The sequence below is a fragment of the Schistocerca piceifrons genome, chromosome X, assembly GCF_021461385.2.
Source record: "Schistocerca piceifrons isolate TAMUIC-IGC-003096 chromosome X, iqSchPice1.1, whole genome shotgun sequence".
Taxonomy (NCBI): Eukaryota; Metazoa; Arthropoda; class Insecta; order Orthoptera; family Acrididae; genus Schistocerca; species Schistocerca piceifrons.
The window spans coordinates 53,417,312-53,443,355 of record NC_060149.1 but is presented as its reverse complement, the minus strand read 5'-3'; the positions used below and the strand labels follow the sequence as shown (position 1 = coordinate 53,443,355).

General features: G+C 39.3%; 1 protein-coding gene across 1 annotated transcript in view; it reads right to left on the bottom strand.

The window, feature by feature from the left end:
• LOC124721691 overlaps window positions 1-26,044 on the bottom strand; it is an 888,717-nt gene that overhangs the window by 40,689 nt on the left and 821,984 nt on the right. The window contains exons 36-37 of the mRNA XM_047246771.1: window positions 16,102-16,157; window positions 14,953-15,029 (exon numbers count right to left, since the gene is read on the bottom strand). Coding sequence (XP_047102727.1) covers window positions 14,953-15,029; window positions 16,102-16,157 — 133 coding nt within the window. The remainder of the gene's footprint in view (window positions 1-14,952; window positions 15,030-16,101; window positions 16,158-26,044) is intronic.

Below are 26,044 nucleotides of genomic sequence, written 5' to 3'. Positions count from 1 at the left end.
AGGGAAGAATCCAGATGGTGCATGTGGTAAAACAGGTGCCGAGGTCACAAATGTCATGCTGTAGAGCATCCTTTACAATAGGATATTGTGAGTTGCCAGTATACACCCTCTGCCTATGGCCATTGATCCTAATTGATAATTTGATGGTAGTCATTCCAATGTAGCATGCCGTACAGTGTTTACATAACAGCTGGTACATGAGATGTGTCGTTTTGCCAGTGGCTCTCCCTTTGATAGTATATGTTTTGCCATTTACAGGGCTATTATAGGCAGTGGTAGGAGAGTGCATATGGCAAGTCTTGCAGCAGGGACCATCACAGGGGTAGGAGCCATAGGGTAGAGAGTTGGGTGCAGAAGGAGCATAGAGCCTGACAAGAATATTGCGGAGATTGGGAAGGTGACGGAAAGCTATTCTAGGTGTGGTGGGCAAAAGTTCCAACAGAATGGATTTAATTTCAGGGCATGATTTTAGGAAGTCATGGCCCTGTCAAAGTAGGTGATTAACACATTCCAGACCAGGATAATACTGAGTCACCAATGGCATCCTCTGAAGCTGTTTTGTGGTGGGATCAGGATTGGATGTGATGGCCCGGGAAATGTGCTTTTTAACTAGGTTTGTGGGGTCACAATGTGCAGTGAAGGCTGAGGTGAGAATGGTGGTATATTGCTGTAAAGGGTCTGCATCCGAACAAATATGTTTGTCTCAGATGCCCAGACTGTATGGGAGGGAATGTCTGACATGGAAAGAATGGCAACTGTCAAAATGTAAGTACTGTTGTTTGTTGGTAGGTTTAACATGGATGGAAGCATGTAGATGGCCTTTGGCGAGGACAATATAACATCAAGGAAAGTGGCATGACATTCAGAATAGGACCATGTGAAATTTAATTGGGAGAAGGTATTCAGAGATTCCAGGAATTTTAACAGGTCAGCTTCACCATGAGTCCATATGGTAAAGATGTCATCAATGTGTCTAAACCAAACTAAGGGCTGAAGACTTATGGGTCCCAGGAAAGCCCCCTCCAAGTGACCCATGAAAAGGTTGGCATAGAAAGGAGCCATCCTGTCCCCATGACCATACACATGATCTGTTTGTATGTCTGCCACTCAAAGGTGAAGTAGTTGTTGGTAAGTGCAAAGTTGATTAAGGTAAGTAGGAAGGATATCATAGGTTTGGAATCAGGTGGCACTTACCAAGGAAATGTTCAGCAGCAGACAGACCATGTACGTGGGAGATATTGGTTTAGAGGGAGTTGGCATCAATGGTGGCATGCAAGGGGTGTGGTGGGAGTGAGACGGGCACAGATTTCAGATGATCTAGGAGATGGTTGGTATCTTTGATATAGGAGAGGAGTCTGTACTACTACCAACAAACAACATTACTTACATTTTGACAGTTGCCATCCTTTCATGTTCCCTCCAATACAATCTTGGCATCTGAGGCAAATCTTATTTGCTCGGATGCAGACTCCTTACAGCAATACACCACCATTCTCACCTCAGCCTTCACAGCATGCCATGACCCCACCAAACTAGTTAAAAGGCAGATTTTTCGGGCCATCATATCCAATCCTGGTAGTGCTGATCCCAGCACAAAACAGCTTCGGAGCATGCCATTGGTGACTCAGTATTATCCTGGTCTGGAATGTGTTAATTACCTACATCGACAGAGCCATGACTTAATAAAATCATGCTCTGAAATGAGATCCATTCTGTTGGAAATTTTGCACACCACACCTAGAATAGCTTTCCATCACCCTCCCAATCTCTGCAATATTCTTGTCAGGCCCTATGCTCCTTCTGCACCCATCTCCCTACCCTATGGCCCCTATCCCTGTGACCATCACCACTGCAAGAATTGCCCTATGCACCCTCCTACAACCACCTATAATAGCCCTAGAACTGGCAAAACATGTACTACCAAAGGCAGAGCCACCTGCAAAACGACACGTAATATGGCCTCTATTATGTAAACATTGTACAGCCTGCTACATTGGAATGACTACCACCAAATTATCAATTAGGAACAATGGGCATAGGCAGAGGGTGTATACTAACAACACACAATACCGTGTTGCAAAGCATGCTCTACAGCATACATCTGTGACCTCAACACCTGTTTCACCATATGCACCATCTGGATTCTTCCCCCAGACATCAGTTTTTCAGAACTCCACAGGTGGGAACTAGCACTACAACATGTCCTTGGTTTTAGCCACCCACCTGGCCTTAATTTACATTAATTTCTTCTGTATCAGCATTTCTTTAGTGTAACTACTCTTTGCTTCACTCTGTGTTAGTTTTCTGCATCTTTCATTGTCTTTCACATCTATTTTTCACTTTCCCCCTCCCACCTCTGTTATGTACAATGCACTTAGCTTTTCACTCTTATTGACTCATGCATGATGTTTAAGCAGTAATCTCCATCTGAATATTACCCTGCCTTCTACCTTTAAGCTCTCAGGTTTCAAATCTTGCCCAGTGCAGTCCCCAACAGTCAGTCTTTCCTTCTCATCCCGTATGGTAAGTCTCCCCTGACCTGCGGTTCCTAGACCTCTCCAGCCCTTTTGCTTCACCCTTCTTCCTTCCCCTTCAAACCTTCTGCCTGAAGAAGGACCGACTGACTCCGAAAGCTTGTCAGTTACAACAGTCTTTTATGCATGTGTTCTGCCGCAACTTGGTGAGTAGATTTTTATCTATCCAATTAAATAATTTTGTCAATAATTGATTGTTTTCATTGTTACAAATTTTGTTTGTAGTTTTCAAGGTTAAGGGTGAAATTCCTGATGGAATGGCTTGGAAGTCGATTATAGAATGTATTATTTTTACATTCATAGTATACTCCATTTGAAACTGGGTATTTTGCATCACAACCATTTGTCTAGGTTCCCTGTGAAACACTGTATCCTCAAAATTTGAATGGCTCCTCTGTGATAATTCTCATCTTCTGAAGCCCCGCTATAAAAAATATTTTGGTTCATCAAATTCAGTGGTATAGTTCTTGAGATTTCCAGTTTCTTAGCAGAGAATTAATATTGTGTGTGGCTGGTTAATGATGGGTGACTGTGAATGCTCTGATTCATTGCTGCCTTCTAGGCATATACAAAAGGGTAGTTACTTAAAAAGATAGACAGGTAGACAGCAAAATATGCCCAAGTTTTAGAGAAGTCAAAAGAAAATGTACTTTCAAATGGAACAAAACAACAGTTAAGGAGAAACTGAGCATTCCAAGCAAATGATAATAGGCCATGTTAGAGTTCGCTGAAATAAGCAAAACAATTTGAAAAAAAATCTTTGACAGGAAGTAAGAAGGTACAACCAAAATTAGTTGAGGGAAAAAATGCAAATAATATTGGTCAATCACACGCTTATCTTGCATATACATCCCATTTTAACAATTAACATTGCAGATTACACAGTAACTAATATCAGGGATAAAAATTCTACAAACATTCAAATATTTCTATAGACACTGGATTAGTTCAAGAGATAGATTTAAAAAAGATAGTAATGACGAAAATAATGACATACAAGAAGCTATGCCAGATGTAGCATGCAATATATTCTATGTACAAAGGAAGGAAAAAATGCCAACAAGAAAATGGTATTTCAATAGAAATAATTAAACACACAAGAAAAAACAATACAAAAGGAACCTGGAAAATAACTTTACACTATGCCTGCAGAGGAAGTTATTTCCCCAAAATTTTAACAACGCTCTAACTGAAATGTCCTGGCAGATTAAAACTGTGTGTCGAACTGAGACAAGAACTTCGGTCCTTTCTTTTTTGTGGACAAGTGCTCTAACAACTGAGCTACCCAAGCACAACTCACAACCAACTCTCAGAGCTTGACGTCTGCCAGTATCTCATCTGCTACCAATGTTTTAATTGTTCTACTTCACATGAAATAAGAGAAACACCAAACCTGAAAAACAATAGGCCTGTCATTCTCCCCTTCATAGCATATGAGACATTCTCTAGACTTAAAACTACCACACAGAAAAAACAATTGAATTCTAATAAAGCAAGAGAACAAATTGTGTTTAGAAGTAGTTATAGCATGAGGGCTTGCTCAAGATATGAACAAAATTATAGAACAGAGCAATGAGTGTGAATTCCCATTCTGCATGGGATGCATAGATTATGAGAATGCTTTTGGCTCAGTTTCAACAAAATCTGTACTATCAGCATTTGAGAACTAAGGCATCAATTCAATTACTATTACTTGACAAAAAGAGTCATAGTCCTAGGCATAGTGGGAAATGACTCGATCACTTGCCTAAGTACAGCCACATCCCAGTTCAAAGTAGTGTGTGTCATTACCTCACAGTGGAGCACAGAAAGTGACTGCAGGGGTACGCCTCTGTGGACAGTCGTGGGGTCTCACTGTTACAGCCGTTACATTTATTAATGGTGAGAAGGATGAAAAAAGTGAATAACATGTAATGCAGGGAAAATGTTACAGTGGAGTAAGCTGATTAATGCAAATTGCTATCGGAAGGGTAATATGCTAAGCAGAGTGGTAAGTATCAACCCTAAAGAAGAAGCAAACTGCACACAATAAATATCTCATTGATATAGTTAAATCTGTAATTAGGCAGCAATTTCAGCTATGTTATGAATATTACATGGAAATACCAACTCTGTGAAAACCTCACAGAATTTGTCATGCAGAAGTGGACTTTGAGTTGCAAAGTATCTCTGAGAAAAATTGCTGTTTATGAGATCTTGTTTCAAAAACTGCCAGAATAAACAAACTGTGGAAACAAGCTGAAACAGTTTCAAAAAAGGCATTCTACATTAGATTTTTATGAAAACATTTAAATTAAAGCATCCAGTGGTTTATTTAGACAAAATGTGTATTTTTATGTATTACACTGAATGAGTAATGGGAAGTTGATAGTGTCTGAGGAGTAATTATTGTGCTAAGAAGGAAATTGGCATACAGACTTGATGTGCATGACAGCATTCCACTGGTAAGAATACTGGAGTGTACTCTATTAATACCTCCCTCATCTGTTTCTCGAGCATAAATATAACTGTGCTGTTGCCATGCCCAGGCACTTCAGTTTAGTTTTCTTGGTAGCTATTAATGGAAATAAATTTCAAAAATGAATGGACGAATTAAACAGAGCAAGTTCTGAAGTAGGCCTGCAAAGCAATATAGAACGAAACACAGGCAATGACTTCTTGTGTCTAGAGCAGCTTAACACAGCAATTACATGGATGAAAATTTTCAATTAGTGTGAATTCCCAGTTTTAACTAATGGCAGTCAGACCTAGACTTTCAGTGTGAGAACAGTTCAAAAACTGAACACAGCTCAGTGATCCATGATGGAATTAATTGTATCAAAAGGACATAATATCACTTGAAAACACCACTCAACTGGAAGGTAATAACACAAAGTGTGGTAAAGACAACCTACAATCTTACCAGAACCATAATAAACAAAAATCACATGGAGGTAGAGATGTGGGAACAGATTACCAAAAAACACATGCACACCAGAAAGTCAAGGAGGAAACCTACAAGCTGCCAGCAGAATGCCCCCTCCAATGTCGAAAGTAGGAAGAGGGTAAAGACCAGCAAGATGAAATCTGCAACAAAACTGTATTGGCTATTTTCAGGCTGTCCAAATGAACAGGCATCATAAACAGCAAAAGAAGAGAGGCATCAAAGATACACAAGAATGCCTAGAATTAAGCACCAGAGGAAGAAACAAATGTTCGAAACTGGAAGTCAGTGAAGACACTCAAAACAAAACTGAGAGACAGAAATTATGGCCAGAAGGAGTAATCTTCTGTCCCTTCCTGTTTTGCAACTGACTGTTAAACAGATAATGATGTTGAAACTGCTATGGAATGTAAAAGGCTGAAAATCCATACTCAGTATTTTACCAGACAAAATGATGTTGAGCAGTGATATTCCTATTTTTGCAAAACCTTTCTCCAAGAAACATGGAATACAAACAGTTTCTATATCACAAATGCACTGGCTAAAGCAGAGATGGAAGGGAGCCCATCAGTAGGAGTGACTAAAACCCAGCCTTAGGTCAAGCAAAGCATGAAGAGATAAAAGACTATCATAATACAGTTGAACAACCCAAAATCATAGGAATCTATATAAGACCCCAATGTTCAGCACATGAAGTGGTAGAAATCATTGGACCAGAAAGGTTCAATAGACCCCAACCTACTGGCAAGAGAACCAAACTGCTGAACAGACAGGTCGAATAACAAAACAAAGGTCCTTACGGAGCTCACAGAGGAGGAAGGCTTTACCCACATCAAACGGAGCACAGAATAAAACCTACACCTCACAAAATGCTTCCAGTGCCATGAATCTTATATTTTACTGAGGAAATGAGATAATGCTCCAAAGCTTAACAACCACCACAGATTCTCCAAGCATGCATATAAGGAAACACCTCCTAGTAAGGACATAATTTCAGATCATGACAACAAAGAGAGAGAGACAAAATGAACAGCAGTGGGCTCCAAGAAAAATCACCCCCAACCTACCAGCATAGAACATAAGTGACAGAAAAATAGTGACCACAATAGAAAGACGCAACACTAATGATGCACTGCAGAGATCAACTGAATCCCTGATGCAGTCTTGGAAAAACTGAATAAGCTGAGAAAGAAAAACATGAGCAACGAAAATCTGTGATGAAGCTATATACTTACAAGAACAAAATATAGCTCACTGCTGAAAGAAAAGAAACAACAATATATCCTGATGAAAGAAGAATTACTACAGGAAGCAGAAGCAAAGCCCTGGAACCAGGGAAGCCAAAGATGACTCCAAGCATCTTCATGACAACACTTCATAAACCTACTCCAGAAGCAGAGCTCGCATTATCAGCTTGAGGGAAACCGTCTTTACCTGAAAACAAAATAACAACAGAAGCTGAAGTCTGATGAGTAACTGAAAGAAGCAAACCAAAAATGTAGTCAGTTCAAACAATAACATGTATGAGCTAATGAAAGGAACAGTGCTATATGCTGTGAAACTCTGGACAGCACTATTCAACAAGTGCCTAGAAATCGTGGACATCCCTAAAACATGGAGAGAATAAACAGTTAAAGTTATGTACAAAGGAAAAGGATAACAGAACTCACCAGATTCATGTAGACCAGGGATCCCCAAACTATTTTGGACAAGTGACCCCTTTTCCAAAATCAACTGTTACCTCAGACCCCCATGGCCAAATTACCTACTTTTAAGATCAACCCCCTTATTCATAATGGTCCGCTAACTTAAAACAGCTGCTACAGAGTGTTACTTTTCATTCTGACTTAGGTCAATGGAGAAAGACAGAGTGAGAATTAGCAATGCTTTAAGTTAGCAGACTATTATGAAAAAGGGGGCCTATCTTTAGTTTTTTCCTATTGATACAAAATACCTAGGTACTAAGGTACCAATTGGAAAACTTTGCACTTGGTTAAGTGAGTAAAGTTGACTTCATTTTCTCATCAAAACTTAACAAAATAAAATGACGTACAATTCAGTAAATATCAAGTTTAATTTATAATGATTATTACAAATTAAGTACTTAAAGAATCTTAAGTAGGTAGGAAATTATATTTAAAAAAGTATTAATTCTCAAAGAGAAAATAAAACATTCAGTGTGATGGATGAATCTGGTGACTATCTACCAATCTAGCTACATCCGGTTCAATATTGGTGAGTTGCAGCCTTAAATCTCCACGTTCGTTGATTTTCAAACAGTTTCTTTGTTTTGTCACAATGTTTGTTACCACACTGAAGCTTTTTTCAAGTAGGTATGAGGATGGAAAAGCGATAAGGTATTTTGCAGCAATGTTACACAATGTAGGATACTGTGTTTCAATGTTGCATTGCAACCAGAACTTCTGATAGCCTTGGTTGAACTTCTGCTTAAGCTCTTCATCTGTGCTGATGGTAATCAACTCTTGTGTTGATTTAATAGGGGTCGATTTTTAGACCTCGCCGACCCCCAAAATCAGTTTTCATTTATGTCGACCACTAGGAAACCGATATCGACCCCAAGGGGTCGATATCGACCACTTTGGGAATCCCTGATGTAGACAGATTGCCTCTGAATATGCATCACTCAAGATATGGACAGCAAACTTGAAAATATCCATGACAACACAATGACTGCAACACCCTGGGAACAGCACAGCTTCATTCCTGGAAGGTCAAGCACCCAAGCGGTGGACATGTTCTCCAGTTCATAGTCGAAGCTCTGTCTGAACCTAAGGGATGTGTAGATGCAGTCTTTGTCGAGTGTAAACAAGATTTTTATGGGATAAACAGGAATAGAGTATTGAAAAAATTAGAAACAATACTAGGTGCAGAAAGTCAGAGCCTTGAGTTCATAGCAAGCCTCCCCCAAGAAAACAGTCACAATTCAGATGGATTAATTCAGGCCCAAGGAATCCAGTGAACAAATGTAGTACTGCAGGGAGACCCTACCAGTCCTACTGTATTCAATATAATTACCCATGAAGTGATCTCAAGGATACAGTCAGAAGAAGTGAGAAGGTGGCTGTATGCTGTTGATATGGTTCTGTCGTCAGAAAGAAGAGGTCCCTGCAAGAAGACACTAACAATCTGGAAAAATTGTCCCAAGAGAATGACCTGGTTATAAATAAATATAAGATAAAATGAATGAAATTCAGGAAAGGTGGAGGCCCGGCAAACAAAGGCAAATTCACATGTTGGGAACAAGATCTGGAAATAGACAAAAGCTAGGAATTACACTGTGGATGACAGATCATACATTTTCCAAGTACACTGAAGCAGAGTAGTAAGAGCAACAAAGGCAACTATTGAGTCCACTACCTGTAAGAACAGTGGCGAAATTATTCAACAGAAAGGTTGTGCTGAATGCATCATATGGCATGCAGCTTATACAAAGACACCTCATGTAACGAAATATTGAACGGCTATAAAGAAACTCAAGTCAGCATACCTGAAAAGAATACTATGTGTCTCAAAATACACTCAGAACAGAGTAACCTACATCTTGGCAGACACAGCCTACTTCACTGAAGACCTGATGGTGGCTCATAACCAGATATCAACCTCAGGAAGCACCAGACGACTGGAAGACATGAGGCAAAAAAACAAGAGATACACATCATGGACTCCTCAACTCCCCAGCAATGATAAACTGTGAATGGAAGGAAGTCATCTTCCAGCTGTACCACCTGTACATGAGGGTGGCAGTCCAAATATGCTCATCCAAAGCATATCATAACCCCACTGATAGTTGACAGTGCACCACACACAGAAGATATTGCAATACATATCACACCATTGAGAGTAAACAAAGAACTTTGTCACCATTTCACTATGCAAATGTTGACAATTTTAGTTAACTAATAAATCCTTGCACACATTTTATTTAATAAAATATTAATTTTAAAAGGGCGTTCATGAAAATTTGCAACATTTAAAAAACTGTCTAACTGAAATTCAGTCAACATCAAAGGCAGGTAAAACCATTGCAGAAGCAACAAGAATTTTAAAACACCTGAATGATGATAATTTCAAGATATGGTTAGGGCATATTCCTCACATTATATCTCATACTGAAATAATTTACAACCAAATGCAATCTTGAGAAATTACTGCATTTAAATCTGAGTCATCTAGCATCAAAACTGGCCAGGACACTGTATGCATATTTCTCATGAAAATCCTCTAGAGACAACACAATGAGGATCGAAAACATTTTTTGAAATCTGCTTCATAAGTAACCCATTTTTTGCTTAACTTAAAGGTTTTGACTTGGCCACATTTGTTGCAATTTTACATAATCCCTGTCTTTTTTTATAAAAATGTATTCTTTTTATATCCCAAAATCTTGTGAAAAAGCAGTTAAATGAAAATAAAGTGACATTGTGATTACTCTTGTTTATAGCAATTAAAAAAAGTTTTTAAACTGGATAATAACATATCGGGGAGATTATCAGAAAACTGAGGGGAATATGAAACAGGATTTCTCTCACTAAAAGTTTGTAGTTCACTTAGATCTTGAATACAATAAAAAGAAAATGATCTGCACATAACCAAGTATGTTAATAGAATGATTATTATGACAGACCTCTTCACACTTACTGAGTTATATTGTTGTCCTCAGTTTGCTCTCATTTAGATGACAATACAAGGAATTTCACATGAACCACTAATCCAAATTTCAGAGACTTTTCTGAAACTCTCATAACTAGTGCAAGCTATTCCACTTGCTGATGACTTTTTATAAAACTGCAATGACTGAAGATCTTCCCAGATTGCACCAAAACATTTCTTGCAGGAGATTTTTTTACATCTTTTGTTTTAGAGACAGAATGAGTAATGCCTTTGAACACCATGTGAGGTGCCATTTGAGCCAGCGGTTTCCATTTTTTACACAGACTTTGGTACTTCCCAATATCATTACTGTAAAATACCTCACATTTTACATGGACAGAATTTTGTGCCTTCTCAGTTTTCTTCTTAATAATTATTTTGGTCACAGCTAATGGAAAATGCCATTGAGAAGGAGGCTTCAATATATCAGCAGCCTGTGATTTCCAATCATTCAACTCACAAGCCACACCCAGATGAAAAGCAGATAATATCTGTTCATATTCATCAGAGTAAGAAGACCGTGAACACAGTAATTAGTGCAAAAGATTGGTGTTACTCAACAAACAAATGAAATATGACTTCAAAGAATATAGAAAAGAAAGATTTGTTTTGCCTACTGAAATGGTCACATTGTTGCATAATATAACAACACAAAATTACAGGCAAAAATCCTATGACACGAAGCTCGTTGCTTGTTCCTCGACTGACGGGTTATGAATTCACTGCCTGTAAGACTTGGCCCATTCTGTTGCACAACCAGGAATTCAGCACTCTGTAATATGAAGACATGGCCGATTTTTAAGCATATTCTTTTTTCAGTTGACAGTGAGACACTTCTGCATTAAACTGATAACTTTAGCTCATTTTCAAAATTTTGTGACTTGGCCGGTTTGTTACTAGGTGCCTCAGTTACTGAATATACAACAAATTTCAAAACAGCTATTTCTGAATTACAAAATTCAAGGTACTTTGAGAATCCTTCAAAGCCATGGATGGCATTAGCTAAAGAACAGTGTGACTGTTCAGAGGTTGGACAAAAATATGGAAACACTATGAGAATTGCATGCTTGAACATAAATGATGATGTTAGCCAAGCCTGCAGGCTGCACTGTTGTATTTGACCATGAATGGCACCTGCACAAAGTCCTTAACATGTTGAAAGTGTCAGTTGTGGTCAAAACACTGTTCTGTGTAATTTTGAGTGCATTATGTTAGAGCTAAGTGATTTGAATGTGGGAAAATTGTTGTTACTTGTATGGCAGGTGCTTACATAACCAAGGTAGCAAAAAGTTTTGGTGTTTCAAGAGGCACTGTGCCAGAATATCTATACCACATAGCGAAAATTAAACTCTGCTCAAACAGGCCATGAAGGTCCAATGGTACCGACCGGCCACCATTTCATCCCTAGCACACAGGTATCACTGGATGCAGGTATGGAGAGGGGCATTGTGAGAAACTGGAAGAACATCAGCTGCTAAGCCACAACATGAATGAAAGTGTGTGTTGGTTGGTCATGATGGGCAGTCATTGAAGATGGTTCTGACAAAAAATAAGATGATGACAGCTGCAAAATTCACTGCAGAACTGAATGTCACACTTGCGAACCCTGTTAGCATTAAAAAAACATGAAGGGAGCTCCACAAGTTGGGACTTGTAGGGCAAGTTGGAATTTCAAAATCAGTGATGAAAACGCTGTAATAGTAAAATATGATGGCAAAGCCGTAAAACCTGGACTATTAAGCAGTGGAAGAATGTCATTTGGTTGGTTGAGTCTTGTTACACTGTAATGTCCAACCAAGTTTATGTCCCAAGAGTGAAACATGGCGTCGGCTCTGTGATGATTCGGACAGCCATATCATGATATTCAATGGGCTCCATGGAAATTCTGCAAGGTCACATTACTGTCAAGGATTATGTAACCATTTTGAGTGATCAGACCCAAGTTTGGTCCCCAGTGGTGATACTGTGTTTCAAAATGACAGGGTTCCCATCCACACAGCTTGTATCATCCAGGACTGATATTGAGAGTATGAGCATAAATTGTCACATCTCCCCTGGACACTACAGTTGCCAGATTTCAATATTATTGAGCCTTTGTGATCTACTTTGGTGAGAAGGGTGTGTGATGAGTATCTGCCTGGAGAACAGTTACACAAACTTGTCACTAAAAACCACACAGGGCCTGTATTTACACATTCTGAGGTGACTGGAAGATGTTTTGAATGCCAACAAGTTTCCTACACTGTATGAGGCATGGTAATGTGTTGATGTAATGGGCAGATATTATTTCGCTAAACAGTTAGTACCGGCTAAAATGTTCTACAATAAATGCTTCATTAGTTTTAAGAATTAACATCATACAAAAGAGAGTGTACTGGCCACTGAAGTGCAGCCCATGATTGACACTGAAAAGCTTGAAACTGAACTAAAAGTATTCTAGTGTGTGGTTAATATTCATGAATATTGCAAATTTATTGAGCTGCTGAAATTTATCTTCAAAACTAATCTAAATGATGTTCTGTGTGAGGCTATGAAACTGATAAAAATCCTCTTGACAGTTAACATGACTAGATCTGAGGCAGAATGCTGTTTCTCAATTGTTATGCCAACATCTTCCTAGTGACCTCTCAGTCTGTGGGTAGACAGGCTAGCTTGCTGCCTATTCAGTTCTGATGTGAGGAGCACAAAAACACTGGCACTATAGTGAGTGTGTTTACCACATACCAGGCCTTTGCTGCCTGATCTCCATATGTGAAAAGAAGTGGCACTTTTTCATAACAACACCAGGGCATGCCTGTATAAATAATGGTCACTCCACCCATGCAGTATCTATTGTCTATTGCTACTTACACCAGGAATGTCACCATGTCAGCAGTAGACACAATGTGGGTCATCCAGTCTCACCTAAAACTAGCTGCCACTAGTCTTAAGGGGCACACCTAGAAATAATGTCACTGGGGTCTGAACTTTTACCTTCCAGCTTGGACCTGATACAGGTGGGCATCAACTGACTTCTCGGCTCTTACAAGGCATCTTTGGTTCACTACCCATGCTGTGATGCCTCCTGCACCCAACAAATTGAGAGCTTCTAGCTGGGTGCTGCATTCACGCCTAACAGTGTGGCTGGTCTGCTAATGAGAGTGCTGCTGCTCTGCACCTGATGTCTGCAGGTCTGACGTATCCATATGCCCACTGAGGCACTCGCACTGCTCCTTCACTGGTGACCATCTCCTGCTGCTGTGCACTAAGCTGGACAAGCACCACTGCCTGGGGTCATTGCATACCACTGGGAAATTATCTGCTTCAACTGTATGAATTCTGCTGAATAAATATGCTGCTGTTACCACTGCACTTATGATTCCACAATGGCAAGGAACTGGTTCTTTGTATTTGCCACACACTCAACCTTCCTGACCCATAATATACCACCACTGAAACGAGTAAAGACTTTTTCTGAGAAGCCCAGTGGATTCTGAAAGACTAAATACACTTTCAATGGGCACTGTCATCCAAAGGTCAAGGGGAAAAATACTGATCTTGTCATGCAAATTAAAAGAAGAAGAATGGATTTTATTTTGAAATGAATAGATCAAGCTTTGACTACAACAATTTAGGTTAATGTTATTTTCTTTTTGTTCTTCTAGGATTTTATCAAATTTCTGAGTAAATTTAGTTTTTATACATGTTTCTTTTCACACAATTATAAACCAAAAGGGTAAAAATAATTTTCTGGAGAAACACCCCCATTTATTTTAGCTATGAGCCACCACTGAATAGGAATATAGTATTAGTAGCCTAAGTATTAGTAATAGTAGTGGTGGTGGTGGTGGAGATATTCATTAATCAAGTGATAGAACAAACAACAGAAGGGTGACAAAACTAAATGTAAAACACATACAACCTACGAAAATCTACTGCTCTTTTTCTCAAAAATGACACCTGACTGTGGATCGGAAAATAAGTCATAGAAAACAGCACATCAATTAGCATGAAGGTAATAAATAAAATGTTAGCTATGTAATTGCACAAGTAAAGAATTACAATACATTTAATATGAAAAATACAGTAAATTTATGTTAAAATTCAGCATGTAACAAACCCATTACTGTAAATGTAATATTGTCATTATATAACTCAAAACTGGAACCATCATAGTCTATCACCATTTTCCAGAAACTAGACTGTAATACAGCAATGAAAGAAAGAATAAATGAATGAGGGAACTAACACAGATAAGGGCATCTTCCTACATATGAAAACCACTGGCAAAATTACAACTGTCTGTCTTCAGTAATAGTTATTCTGTTCCGCATCCACAGTAGTAAGCTTCAGTGAATTAACACAATGATATCATCAGATACAAATTGGGGCAAGTCTAGAATGAACAGATAAATTGTTGTAACCTGACTGCAATGGGGCTGAAAAAGAATGTAAATGACACCAGTATGAAATAACTTGTGACATCAAGTACTCATGAAAATGGAATGGCTGCCCAGAGCTTACCATCAGAAGGGAAAATTCATTATTGCTAATATACACATTTAGAAGAACAGAAAACTATTCACAGCTTTTAGAACTGTTTGTTCCTTCCTTAGGGAGACAAGATAAGGAAATATAAAAACAAAGCAGCCACGTATATACAGCTACATGAATTATAAACAAACCACTTATATCAAAACAACTTATAAAGCAATTGAAAGAATACACTGAAGAGGATGTAAAAGAGTTTATGTACAAATTAAGCATGGTTGTACATATCATACTATTAATTACAGCCTGCTTTGGTTTTATATTATATGTTATTGTATTATAAGTCTAGCTTACTTCTTCATTTTCCTGTTGGTAATGCTGTGGATGCCGATCATGTCTCTCTTTCTTCTTGGAGCTGCCAGGAGATAACCCTATAAAAAATAGCATTTCCCACTTTTTATTGAATCCATCAGCAACAGGCACAATCAATACCTATTACATACTAAATTCAAAAGGTATTTATGAAAATCAATGTAGTCACTAATAAAGCAAAACATAGAAATTCAAACTCATATGGAGGCTTACCGATATTTGTTCTTCTGATATTATTTGTAACTGGAACAAGAAAAGAGCTAAAAATCAGAATGGTACCAGAATTACCCTCCCCAACACATCAAATGTTGGCATGTGAAGTACAGATGCACATGTAATACTGGGAGTAAACAAATAAAAATATGCCAGACAGCAAAATGTGTTGCTGAAAGTTTAAAGCTTAAAAGTAGCATCTTTATGTGTTGCAACATGTACAAACCTAAAATACAAGACTTTCTTTCCCCTTTGCACAGAAGGCTCTAGAATTCTAACAAAAATGAAATCACACACTTGTCTCTTCCTCATTCTTTACAAAATAATAACCAAGAATATTTTTCCTAGGAACATGAAACACACTAAACTCATACAGTGATATAAGTTCAAATCAATGTGTATCATAATGTTGTTGTATGGTATTATCTTTACTCATAGTTAGATCTCCCTACACATTCTAAAACTAATGAAATGTGGGTTGCAATCAAAGGTTGTGGCTGAGGAATGCTTCACCATGTGACAGCCACATTTCTGAAAACGTGAAGTAAGGGATTCACTAATGTGAGGCATACCACTCTAAAAGTTGAGTTCTTTTAGCAAACCAGAAACTTGAAAAAATGTCTCACAACTTATGAATAATTATTATTTCAAAATAATCTTCAACAACACTTCATTCCACTGACACATTTTCAACTGATTGTCTGTAGCAGCTATAATCAGATGTACAGAAGGAAGTACGAAAGTAATTAAGTAAGTAAGTATGTAAATAAATAAATAATTTGTACTACCACATTAATTTTCCAACAGATAATTCTCAATGATGTGCAACAGTAGAAAGAGATTCTTATGAAAGTTTTTCGATCAACTGCTTATTAACTTAACTTGAAATCACCATCATGTACACGAGTAATAACATACCTCTTGCTTTCTTGGCATGCTTCCTGGAATCTGGTTCGACATGTCCCCATGTTCCCCTGGTGACAACAAATATTAATTAATATCTTTGAATGATGCTTTAGCATTTAAATCACAAAAAGGCATATAACAATGACATACTTATGAAGATGAAATATGAAATGGAATCACGATAATTAATCCTTAGTAGATAAAAATGTGGAGAATGAAGGACAGAGTCATTTGACACTGCCCTTTAGCCAGAATACAAAACACACATGACATAAAACTGAAATAGACATATTACAGGCAACACAAAAAGGTGCGCCCTCTCAAAAGATTAGAAAACCATGGGTCAAAGGGCAATGTCCTGCAGGAAGATTGATCAGTCACATGTTGTCCCATCTCTGTGAATGGAAAGAGGTGCACCGCGATTGGACAGTTGGTTTCAATGACTGCAGTTTGTTGTGCATCACTTTAGGTCACTTTCTTTCTATCAGAAGATTACCTACTGGTTAAACAATGAGTCAGCAGCTTGTGGACAGACATCTTCATGCACTGTATTCCTGACAAGTTTCTTTGGCAATTAATATACAGTGGATGTCATGCTCTTGACGATCAAGCAAAAAAAAAAAAAGTCTTTGAAATGTGTCACAGGTAGTCATGCACACCAAGTCATCTTAACTTGTGTACATCAATGATATAATAGTATAATAATTCCACAAAATTCAAACCTAAATTGGTTCAAATGGCTCTGAGCACTATGGGACTTAGCTGCTGAGGAAATTACCTAGTACATTATGCTGACGATATCTCTTTCATAAGCTGTGGCTTTACAAAACACTTGGCAGTGCAAAATAATACAAAGAACATTAGCCACATCACAGAATATCTCACAAAAAAAAAAAAAATTACTAAATAAGGGCAAGACAATTCTGATGGAGTTTCTGCTAAATAATAAATCAAGACAAGTGGATTCTGAGCCAGGGCTATCAGTTGAAACAATTGATAAACATAAATTCCTGAGTGTTACAGTAGATGAACATCTTACATGGAAGGAGCACATCAGATATATATATGTACAAAAATCTCCTGTAAAACCTACCTGCTAAAATGCCTTTCTAGTATAACAGCACCATCTGCCTTAAGACATCTCTATTTTCAGGACTGTACTACAGTTCAATTCTTTTATCTTGGCGGCTCGCGCACGCCCACCCAGACGCAAGAGATTGCTGCATTGCCAGTTGCAAACGACGCACGCGCCAAGAGAAGCAGCGCCATCCGACTGCTTTGACACACTTATCATTTGGCCCAAAAATTTGATTTTTACACTTCTTCATGACTGACACCTGTTGTTGTTGTTGTGGTCTTCAGTCCTGGGACTGGTTTGATGCAGCTCTCCATGCTACTCTATCCTGCGCAAGCTTCTTCATCTCCCAGTACCTACTGCAGTCTACATCCTTCTGAATCTGCATAGTGTATTCATCTCTTGGTCTTCCTCTACGATTTTTACCCTCCACTCTGCCCTCCAGTACTAAATTGGTGATCCCTTGATGCCTCAGATCACTTCTTCTAGTCAAGTTCTGCCACCAACTCCTCTTCTCCCCAATTCTACTCAATACCTCATCATTAGTTATGTGATCTACCCATCTATTGCTTGCTCAATATACAGATTGAATAGCATCGGGGAGAGGCTACAACCCTGTCTCACTTCCTTCCCAACCACTGCTTCCCTTTCATGTCCCTCGACTCTTATAACTGCCATCTGATTTCTGTACAAATTGTAAATAGCCTTTCGCTCCCTGTATTTTACCCCTGCCACCTTTAGAATTTGAAAGAGAATATTTCAGTCAACATTGTCAAAAGCTTTCTCTAAGTCTACAAATGCTACAAACATAGGTTTGCCTTTCCTTAATCTTTCTTCTAAGATAAGTCGTAGGGTCAGTATTGCCTCACATGTTCCAACATTTCTACGGAATCCTAACTAATCTTCCCTGAGGTCGGCTTCTACCAGTTTTTCCATTCGTCTGCAAAGAATTCACGTTAGTATTTTGCAGCTGTGACTTATTAAACTGATAGTTCGGTATTTTTCACATCTGTCAACATCTGCTTTCTTTGGGATTGGAATTATTATATTCTTCTTGAAGTCTGAGGGAATTTCGCCTGTCTCATACATCTTGCTCACCACATGGTAGAGTTTTGTCAGGACTGGCTCTCCCAAGGCTGTCAGTAGTTCTAATGGAATGTTGTCTACTCCAGGGGCCTTGTTTTGACTCAGGTCTTTCAGTGCTCTGTCAAACTCTTCACGCAGTATCATATCTCCCATTTCATCTTCATCTACCTCCTCTTCCATTTCCATAATATTGTCCTCAAGAACATCGCCCCTGTATAGACCCTCTATATACTCCTTCCACCTTTCTGCTTTCCCTTCTTTGTTTGGAACTGGGTTTCCATCTGAGCTCTTGATATTCATGCAAGTGGTTCTCTTTTCTCCAAAGGTCTCTTTAATTTTCCTGTAGGCAGTATCTATCTTACCCCTCATGAGATAAGCCTCTACATCCTTACTCTTGTCCTCTAGCCATCCCTGCTTAGCCATTTTACACTTCCTGTCGATCTCATTTTTGAGACGTTTGTATTCCTTTTTGCCTGCTTCACTTACCGCATTGTTGTATTTTCTCCTTTGATCAATTAAGTTCAATATTTCTTCTGTTACCCAAGGATTTCTACTAGCCTTCGTCTTTTTACCTACTTGATCCTCTGCTGCCTTCACTATTCCATTCCTCAAAGCTACCCATTCTTCTTCTACTGTATTTCTTTCCCCCATTCCTGTCAATTGTTCCCTTTTGCTCTCCCTGAAACTCTGTACAACCTCTGGTTCTTTCAGTCTATCCAGGTCCAATCTCCTTAAATTCCCACCATTTTGCAGTTTCTTCAGTTTTAATATACCGTTCATAACCAAGTAGTACAAGTTTATATGCCAACTAGCTCTGCAGATGACGAAGACATTGAAGAAATGTATGATGAAATAAAAGAAATTATTCAGATTGTGAAGGGAGACGAAAATTTAATAGTCATGGGTGACTGGAATTCGAGTGTAGGAAAAGGGAGAGAAGGAAACATAGTAGGTGAATATGGATTGGGGGACAGAAATGAAAGAGGAAGCCGCCTGGTAGAATTTTGCACAGAGCACAACATAATCATAACTAACACTTGGTTTAAGAATCATGAAAGAAGGTTGTATACATGGAAGAACCCTGGAGATACTAAAAGGTATCAGATAGATTATATAATGGTAAGACAGAGATTTAGGAACCAGGTTTTAAATTGTAAGACATTTCCTGGGGCAGATGTGGACTCTGACCACAATCTATTGGTTATGACCTGTAGATTAAAACTGAAGAAACTGCAAAAAGGTGGGAATTTAAGGAGATGGGACCTGGATAAACTGAAAGAACCAGAGGTGGTACAGAGATTCAGGGAGAGCATAAGGGAGCAATTGACAGGAATGGGGGAAATAAATACAGTAGAAGAAGAATGGGTAGCTTTGAGGGATGAAGTAGTGAAGGCAGCAGAGGATCAAGTAGGTAAAAAGACGAGGGCTAGTAGAAATCCTTGGGTAACAGAAGAAATATTGAATTTAATTGATGAAAGGAGAAAATATAAAAATGCAGTAAGTGAAACAGGCAAAAAGGAATACAAACGTCTCAAAAATGAGATCGACAGGAAGTGCAAAATGGCTAAGCAGGGATGGCTAGAGGACAAATGTAAGGATGTAGAGGCCTATCTCACTAGGGGTAAGATAGATACCGCCTACAGGAAAATTAAAGAGACCTTTGGAGATAAGAGAACGACTTGTATGAATATCAAGAGCTCAGATGGAAACCCAGTTCTAAGCAAAGAAGGGAAAGCAGAAAGGTGGAAGGAGTATATAGAGGGTCTATACAAGGGCGATGTACTTGAGGACAATATTATGGAAATGGAAGAGGATGTAGATGAAGATGAAATGGGAGATATGATACTGCGTGAAGAGTTTGACAGAGCACTGAAAGACCTGAGTCGAAACAAAGCCCCCGGAGTAGACAATATTCCATTGGAACTACTGACGGCCGTGGGAGAGCCAGTCCTGACAAAACTCTACCATGTGGTGAGCAAGATGTATGAGACAGGCGAAATACCCTCAGACTTCAAGAAGAATATAATAATTCCAATCCCAAAGAAAGCAGGTGTTGACAGATGTGAAAATTACCGAACTATCAGCTTAATAAGTCACAGCTGCAAAATACTAACACGAATTCTTTGCAGACGAATGGAAAAACTAGTAGAAGCCAACCTCGGGGAAGATCAGTTTGGATTCCGTAGAAACACTGGAACACGTGAGGCAATACTGACCTTAAGACTTATCTTAGAAGAAAGATTAAGGAAAGGCAAACCTACGTTTCTAGCATTTGTAGACTTAGAGAAAGCTTTTGACAATGTTGACTGGAATACTCTCTTTCAAATTCTAAAGGTGGCAGGGGTAAAATACAGGGAGCGAAAGGCTATTTACAATTTGTACAGAAACCAGATGGCAGTTATAAGAGTCGAGGGACATGAAAGGGAAGCAGTGGTTGGGAAGGGAGTAAGACAGGGTTGTAGCCTCTCCCCGATGTTGTTCAATCTGTATATTGAGCAAGCAGTAAAGGAAACAAAAGAAAAATTCGGAGTAGGTATTAAAATTCATGGAGAAGAAATAAAAACTTTGAGGTTCGCCGATGACATTGTAATTCTGTCCGAGACAGCAAAGGACTTGGAAGAGCAGTTGAATGGGATGGACAGTGTCTTGAAAGGAGGATATAAGATGAACATCAACAAAAGCAAAACAAGGATAATGGAATGTAGCCTAATTAAGTCGGGTGATGCTGAGGGAATTAGATTAGGAAATGAGGCACTTAAAGTAGTAAAGGAGTTTTGCTATTTGGGGAGCAAAATAACTGATAATGGTCGGAGTAGAGAGGATATAAAATGTAGGCTGGCAATGGCAAGGAAAGCGTTTCTGAAGAAGAGAAATTTGTTAACATCCAGTATTGATTTAAGTGTCAGGAAGTCATTTCTGAAAGTATTCGTATGGAGTGTAGCCATGTATGGAAGTGAAACATGGACGATAAATAGTTTGGACAAGAAGAGACTAGAAGCTTTCGAAATGTGGTGCTACAGAAGAATGCTGAAGATTAGATGGGTAGATCACATAACTAATGAGGAAGTATTGAATAGGATTGGGGAGAAGAGAAGTTTGTGGCACAACTTGACCAGAAGAAGGGATCGGTTGGTAGGACATGTTCTGAGGCATCAAGGGATCACCAATTTAGTATTGGAGGGCAGCGTGGAGGGTAAAAATCGTAGAGGGAGACCAAGAGATGAATACACTAAGCAGATTCAGAAGGATGTAGGTTGCAGTAGGTACTGGGAGATGAAAAAGCTTGCACAGGATAGAGTAGCATGGAGAGCTGCATCAAACCAGTCTCAGGACTGAAGACCACAACAACAACAACAACCAATAGATTGTGGTCAGAGTCCACATCTGCCCCTGGAAATGTCTTACAATTTAAAATCTGGTTCCTAAATCTCTGTCTAACCATTATATAATCTATCTGAAACCTTTTAGTATCTCCAGGGTTCTTCGATGTATACAACCTTCTTTCATGATTCTTGAACCAAGTGTTAGCTATGATTAAGTTATGCTCTGTGCAAAATTCTACCAGGCGGCTTCCTCTTTCATTTCTTAGCCCCAGTCCATATTCACCTACTAACCCGTGGTCTAGGGGTAGCGTCTTTGATTCCTAATCAAAACGTCTTCGGTCCCGGGTTCTATCCCCGCCACTGCCTAAATTTTGATAAATAATCAGCATTGGCGGCCGAAGACTTCCGGCATAAGAAGTCAGCCTCATTCTGCCAACGGCCTTGTCAAAGAGGGCGGAGGAGTGGATAGAGGTTCAGGGCACTCTCTTGTCCTAGGGGTGGGAAATTGCCCCTAAAGGCGGAAGAATCAGCAATGACCAACAACATGAGGATGCAGAAGGCAATGAAAACCACTGCATTAAAGACATGTAACGTGTATCCACAGGACATGTGGCCTGTAATTGAAGAAGTGTCATGATGATCTCTCCATTGGCAAAAGATTCCGGAATAGCCCCCCATTCGGATCTCAGGGAGGGGACTGCCAAGGGGGAGGTTACCATGAGAAAAAGATTGAATAATCAATGAAAGGATAGCGTTCTACGAGTTGGGGCACGGAATGTCAGAAGCTTGAACGTGGTAGGGAAACTAGAAAAGGGAAATGCAAAGGCTCAATCTAAATATAGTAGGGGTCAGTGAAGTGAAGTGGAAGGAAGACAAGGATTTCTGGTCAGATGAGTATCGGGTAATATCAACAGCAGCAGAAAATGGTATAACAGGTGTAGGATTCATTATGAATAGGAAGGTAGGGCAGAGAGTGTGTTACTGTGAACAGTTCAATGACCGGGTTGTTCTAATCAGAATCGACAGCAGACCAACACGGACAACGATAGTTCAGGTATACATGCCGACGTCGCAAGCTGAAGATGAGCAGATAGAGAAAGTGTATGAGGATATTGAAAGGGTAATGCAGTATGTAAAGGGGGACGAAAAACTAATAGTCATGGGAGACTGGAATGCAAAGGTTACAGGAGAATATGGGCTTGGGACAAGGAATGAAAGAGGAGAAAGACCAATTGAGTTCTGTAACAAGTTTCAGCTAGTAATAGTGAATACCCTGTTCAAGAATCACAAGAGGAGGAGGTATACTTGGAAAAGGCCAGGAGATACGGGAAGATTTCAATTAGATTACATCATGGTCAGACAGAGATTCTGAAATCAGATACTGGATTGTAAGGCATACCCAGGAGCAGATATAGACTCACATCACAATATAGTAGTGATGAAGAATAGGCTAAAGTTCAATACATTAGTCAGGAAGAATCAATACGCAAAGAAGTGGGATACGGAAGTACTAAGGAATGACGAGATACGTTTGAAGTTCTCTAACGCTATAGATACAGCAATAAGGAATAGCGCATTAGGCAGTACAGTTGAAGAGGAATGGACATCTCTAAAAAGGGCCATCACAGAAGTTGGGAAGGAAAACATAGGTACAAAGAAGGTAGCTGCGAAGAAACCATGGGTAACAGAAGAAATACTTCAGTTGATTGATGAAAGGAGGAAGTACAAACATGTTCCGGGAAAATCAGGAATACAGAAATACAAGTCACTGAGGAATGAAATAAATAGGAAGTGCAGGGAAGCTAAGATGAAATGGCTGCAGGAAAAATGTAAAGACATCGAAAAAGATATGATTGTCGGAAGGACAGACTCAGCATACAGGAAAGTCAAAACAACCTTTGGTGACATTAAAAGCAATGGTGGTAACATTAAGAGTGCAATGAGAATTCCACTGTTAAATGCAGAGGAGAGAGCAGATAGGTGGAAAGAATACATTGAAAGCCTCTATGAGGGTGAAGATTTGTCTGATGTGATAGAAGAAGAAACAGGAGTCGATTTAGAAGAGATAGGGGATCCCGTTTTAGAATTGGAATTTAAAAGAGCTTTGGAGGACTTACGGTCAAATAAGGCAGAAGGGATAGATAACATTCCATCAGAATTTCTAAAATCATTGGGGGAAGTGACAACAAAATGACTATTCACGTTGGTGTGTAGAATATATGACTCTGGCGACATACCATCAGACTTTCGGAAAAGCATCATCCACACAATTCCGAAGACGGCAAGAGCTGACAAGTGCGAGAATTATCGCACAATCAGCTTAACAGCTCATGCATTGAAGCTGCATACAAGAATAATATACAGAAGAATCGAAAAGAAAATTGAGAATGTGCTAGGTGACAATCAGTTTGGCTTTAGGAAAAGTAAACGGACGAGAGAGGCAATTCTGATGTTACGGCTAATAATGGAAGCAAGGCTAAAGAAAAATCAAGACACTTTCATAGGATTTGTTGACCTGGAAAAAGCGTTCGACAATATAAAATGGTGCAAGCTGTTCGAGATTCTGAAAAAAGTAGGGGTAAGCTATAGGGAGAGACGGGTCATGTACAATATGTACAACAGCCAAGAGGGAATAATAAGACTGGACGATCAAGAACAAAGTGCTTGTATTAAGAAGGGTGTAAGACAAGGCTGTAGCCTTTCGCCCCTACTCTTCAATCTGTACATCGAGGAAGCGATGATGGAAATAAAAGAAAGGTTCAGGAGTGGAATAAAAATACAAGGTGAATGGATATCAATGATGCGATTCGCTGATGACATTGCTATCTTGAGTGAAAGTGAAGAAGAATTAAATGATCTGCTGAATGGAATGAACAGTCTAATGACTACACAGTATGGTTTGAGAGTAAATCGGAGAAAGACGAAGGTAATGAGAAGTAGTAGAAATGAGAACAGTGAGAAACTTAACATCAGGATTGATGGTCACGAAGTCAATGAAGTTAAGGAATTCTGCAACCTAGGCAGTAAAATAACCAATGACGGACGGAGCAAGGAGGACATCAAATGCAGACTCGCTACGGCAAAAAAGGCATTTCTGGCCAAGAGAAGTCTACTAATATCAAATACCGGCCTTAATTTAAGGAAGAAATTTCTGAGGATGTACGTCTGGAGTAAAGCATTGTATGGTAGTGAAACATGGACTGTGGGAAAACCAGAACAGAAGAGAATCGAAGCATTTGAGATGTGGTGCTATAGACGAATGTTGAAAATTAGGTGGACTGATAAGGTAAGGAATGAGGAGGTTCTACGCAGAATTGGAGAGGAAAGGAATATGTGGAAAACACTGATAAGGAGAAGGGACAGGATGATAGGACATCTGCTAAGACATGAGGGAATGACTTCCATGGTACAAGAGGGAGCTGTAGAGGGCAAAAACTGTAGAGGAAGATAGAGATTGGAATACGTCAAGCAAATAATTGAGGACGTAGGTTGCAAGTGCTACTCTGAGATGAAGAGGTTAGCACAGGAAAGGAATTCGTGGTGGGCCGCATCAAACCAGTCAGTAGACTGATGATCAAAAAAAAAAAAAAAAAAAAGTTTCCTTCTCTTCCTTTTCCTGCTGTCGAATTCCAGTCACCCATGACTATTAAATTTTTGTCTCCCTTCACTACCTGAATAATTTCTTTTATCTCATCATACATTTCATCAATTTCTTCATCATCTGCAGAGCTAGTTGGCATATAAACTTGTACTACTGTAGTAGGTTTTGGACTTTGTGTCTATCTCGGCCACAATAATGCGTTCGCTATGCTGTTTGTAGTAGTTTACCCGCACTCCTATTTTCCTATTCATTATTAAACCTACTCCTGCATTACCCCTATTTCATTTTTTATTTATAACCCTGTATTCACCTGACCAAAAGTATTGTTCCTCCTGCCACCGAACTTCACTAATTCCCATTATATCTAACTTTAAGCTATCCATTTCCCTTTTTTAAATTTTCTAACCTACCTGCCCGATTAAGGGATCTGACATTCCACGCTCCGACCCGTAGAACGCCAGTTTTCTTTCTTCTGATAACAACATCCTCTTGAGTAGTCCCCGCCTGGAGATCCGAATCGGAGACTATTTTACCTCCGGAATATTTTACCCAAGAGGACGCCATCATCATGTAATCATACAGTAAAGCTGCATGCCCTCAGGAAAAATTACGGCTGTAGTTTCCCCTTGCTTTCAGTTGTTCGCAATACCACAACAGCAACATTGTTTTGGTTAGAGTTACAGGGCCAGATCAGTCAATCATCCAGACTGTTGCCCCTGCAACTACTGAAAAGGCTGCTGCCCCTCTTCAGGAACCACACATTTGTCTGGCCTCTCAACAGATACCCCTCCATTGTGGTTGCACCTACGGTACGGCTCTCTGTATTGTTGAGGCACGTAAGCCTCCCCACCAACGCCAAGGTCCATGGTT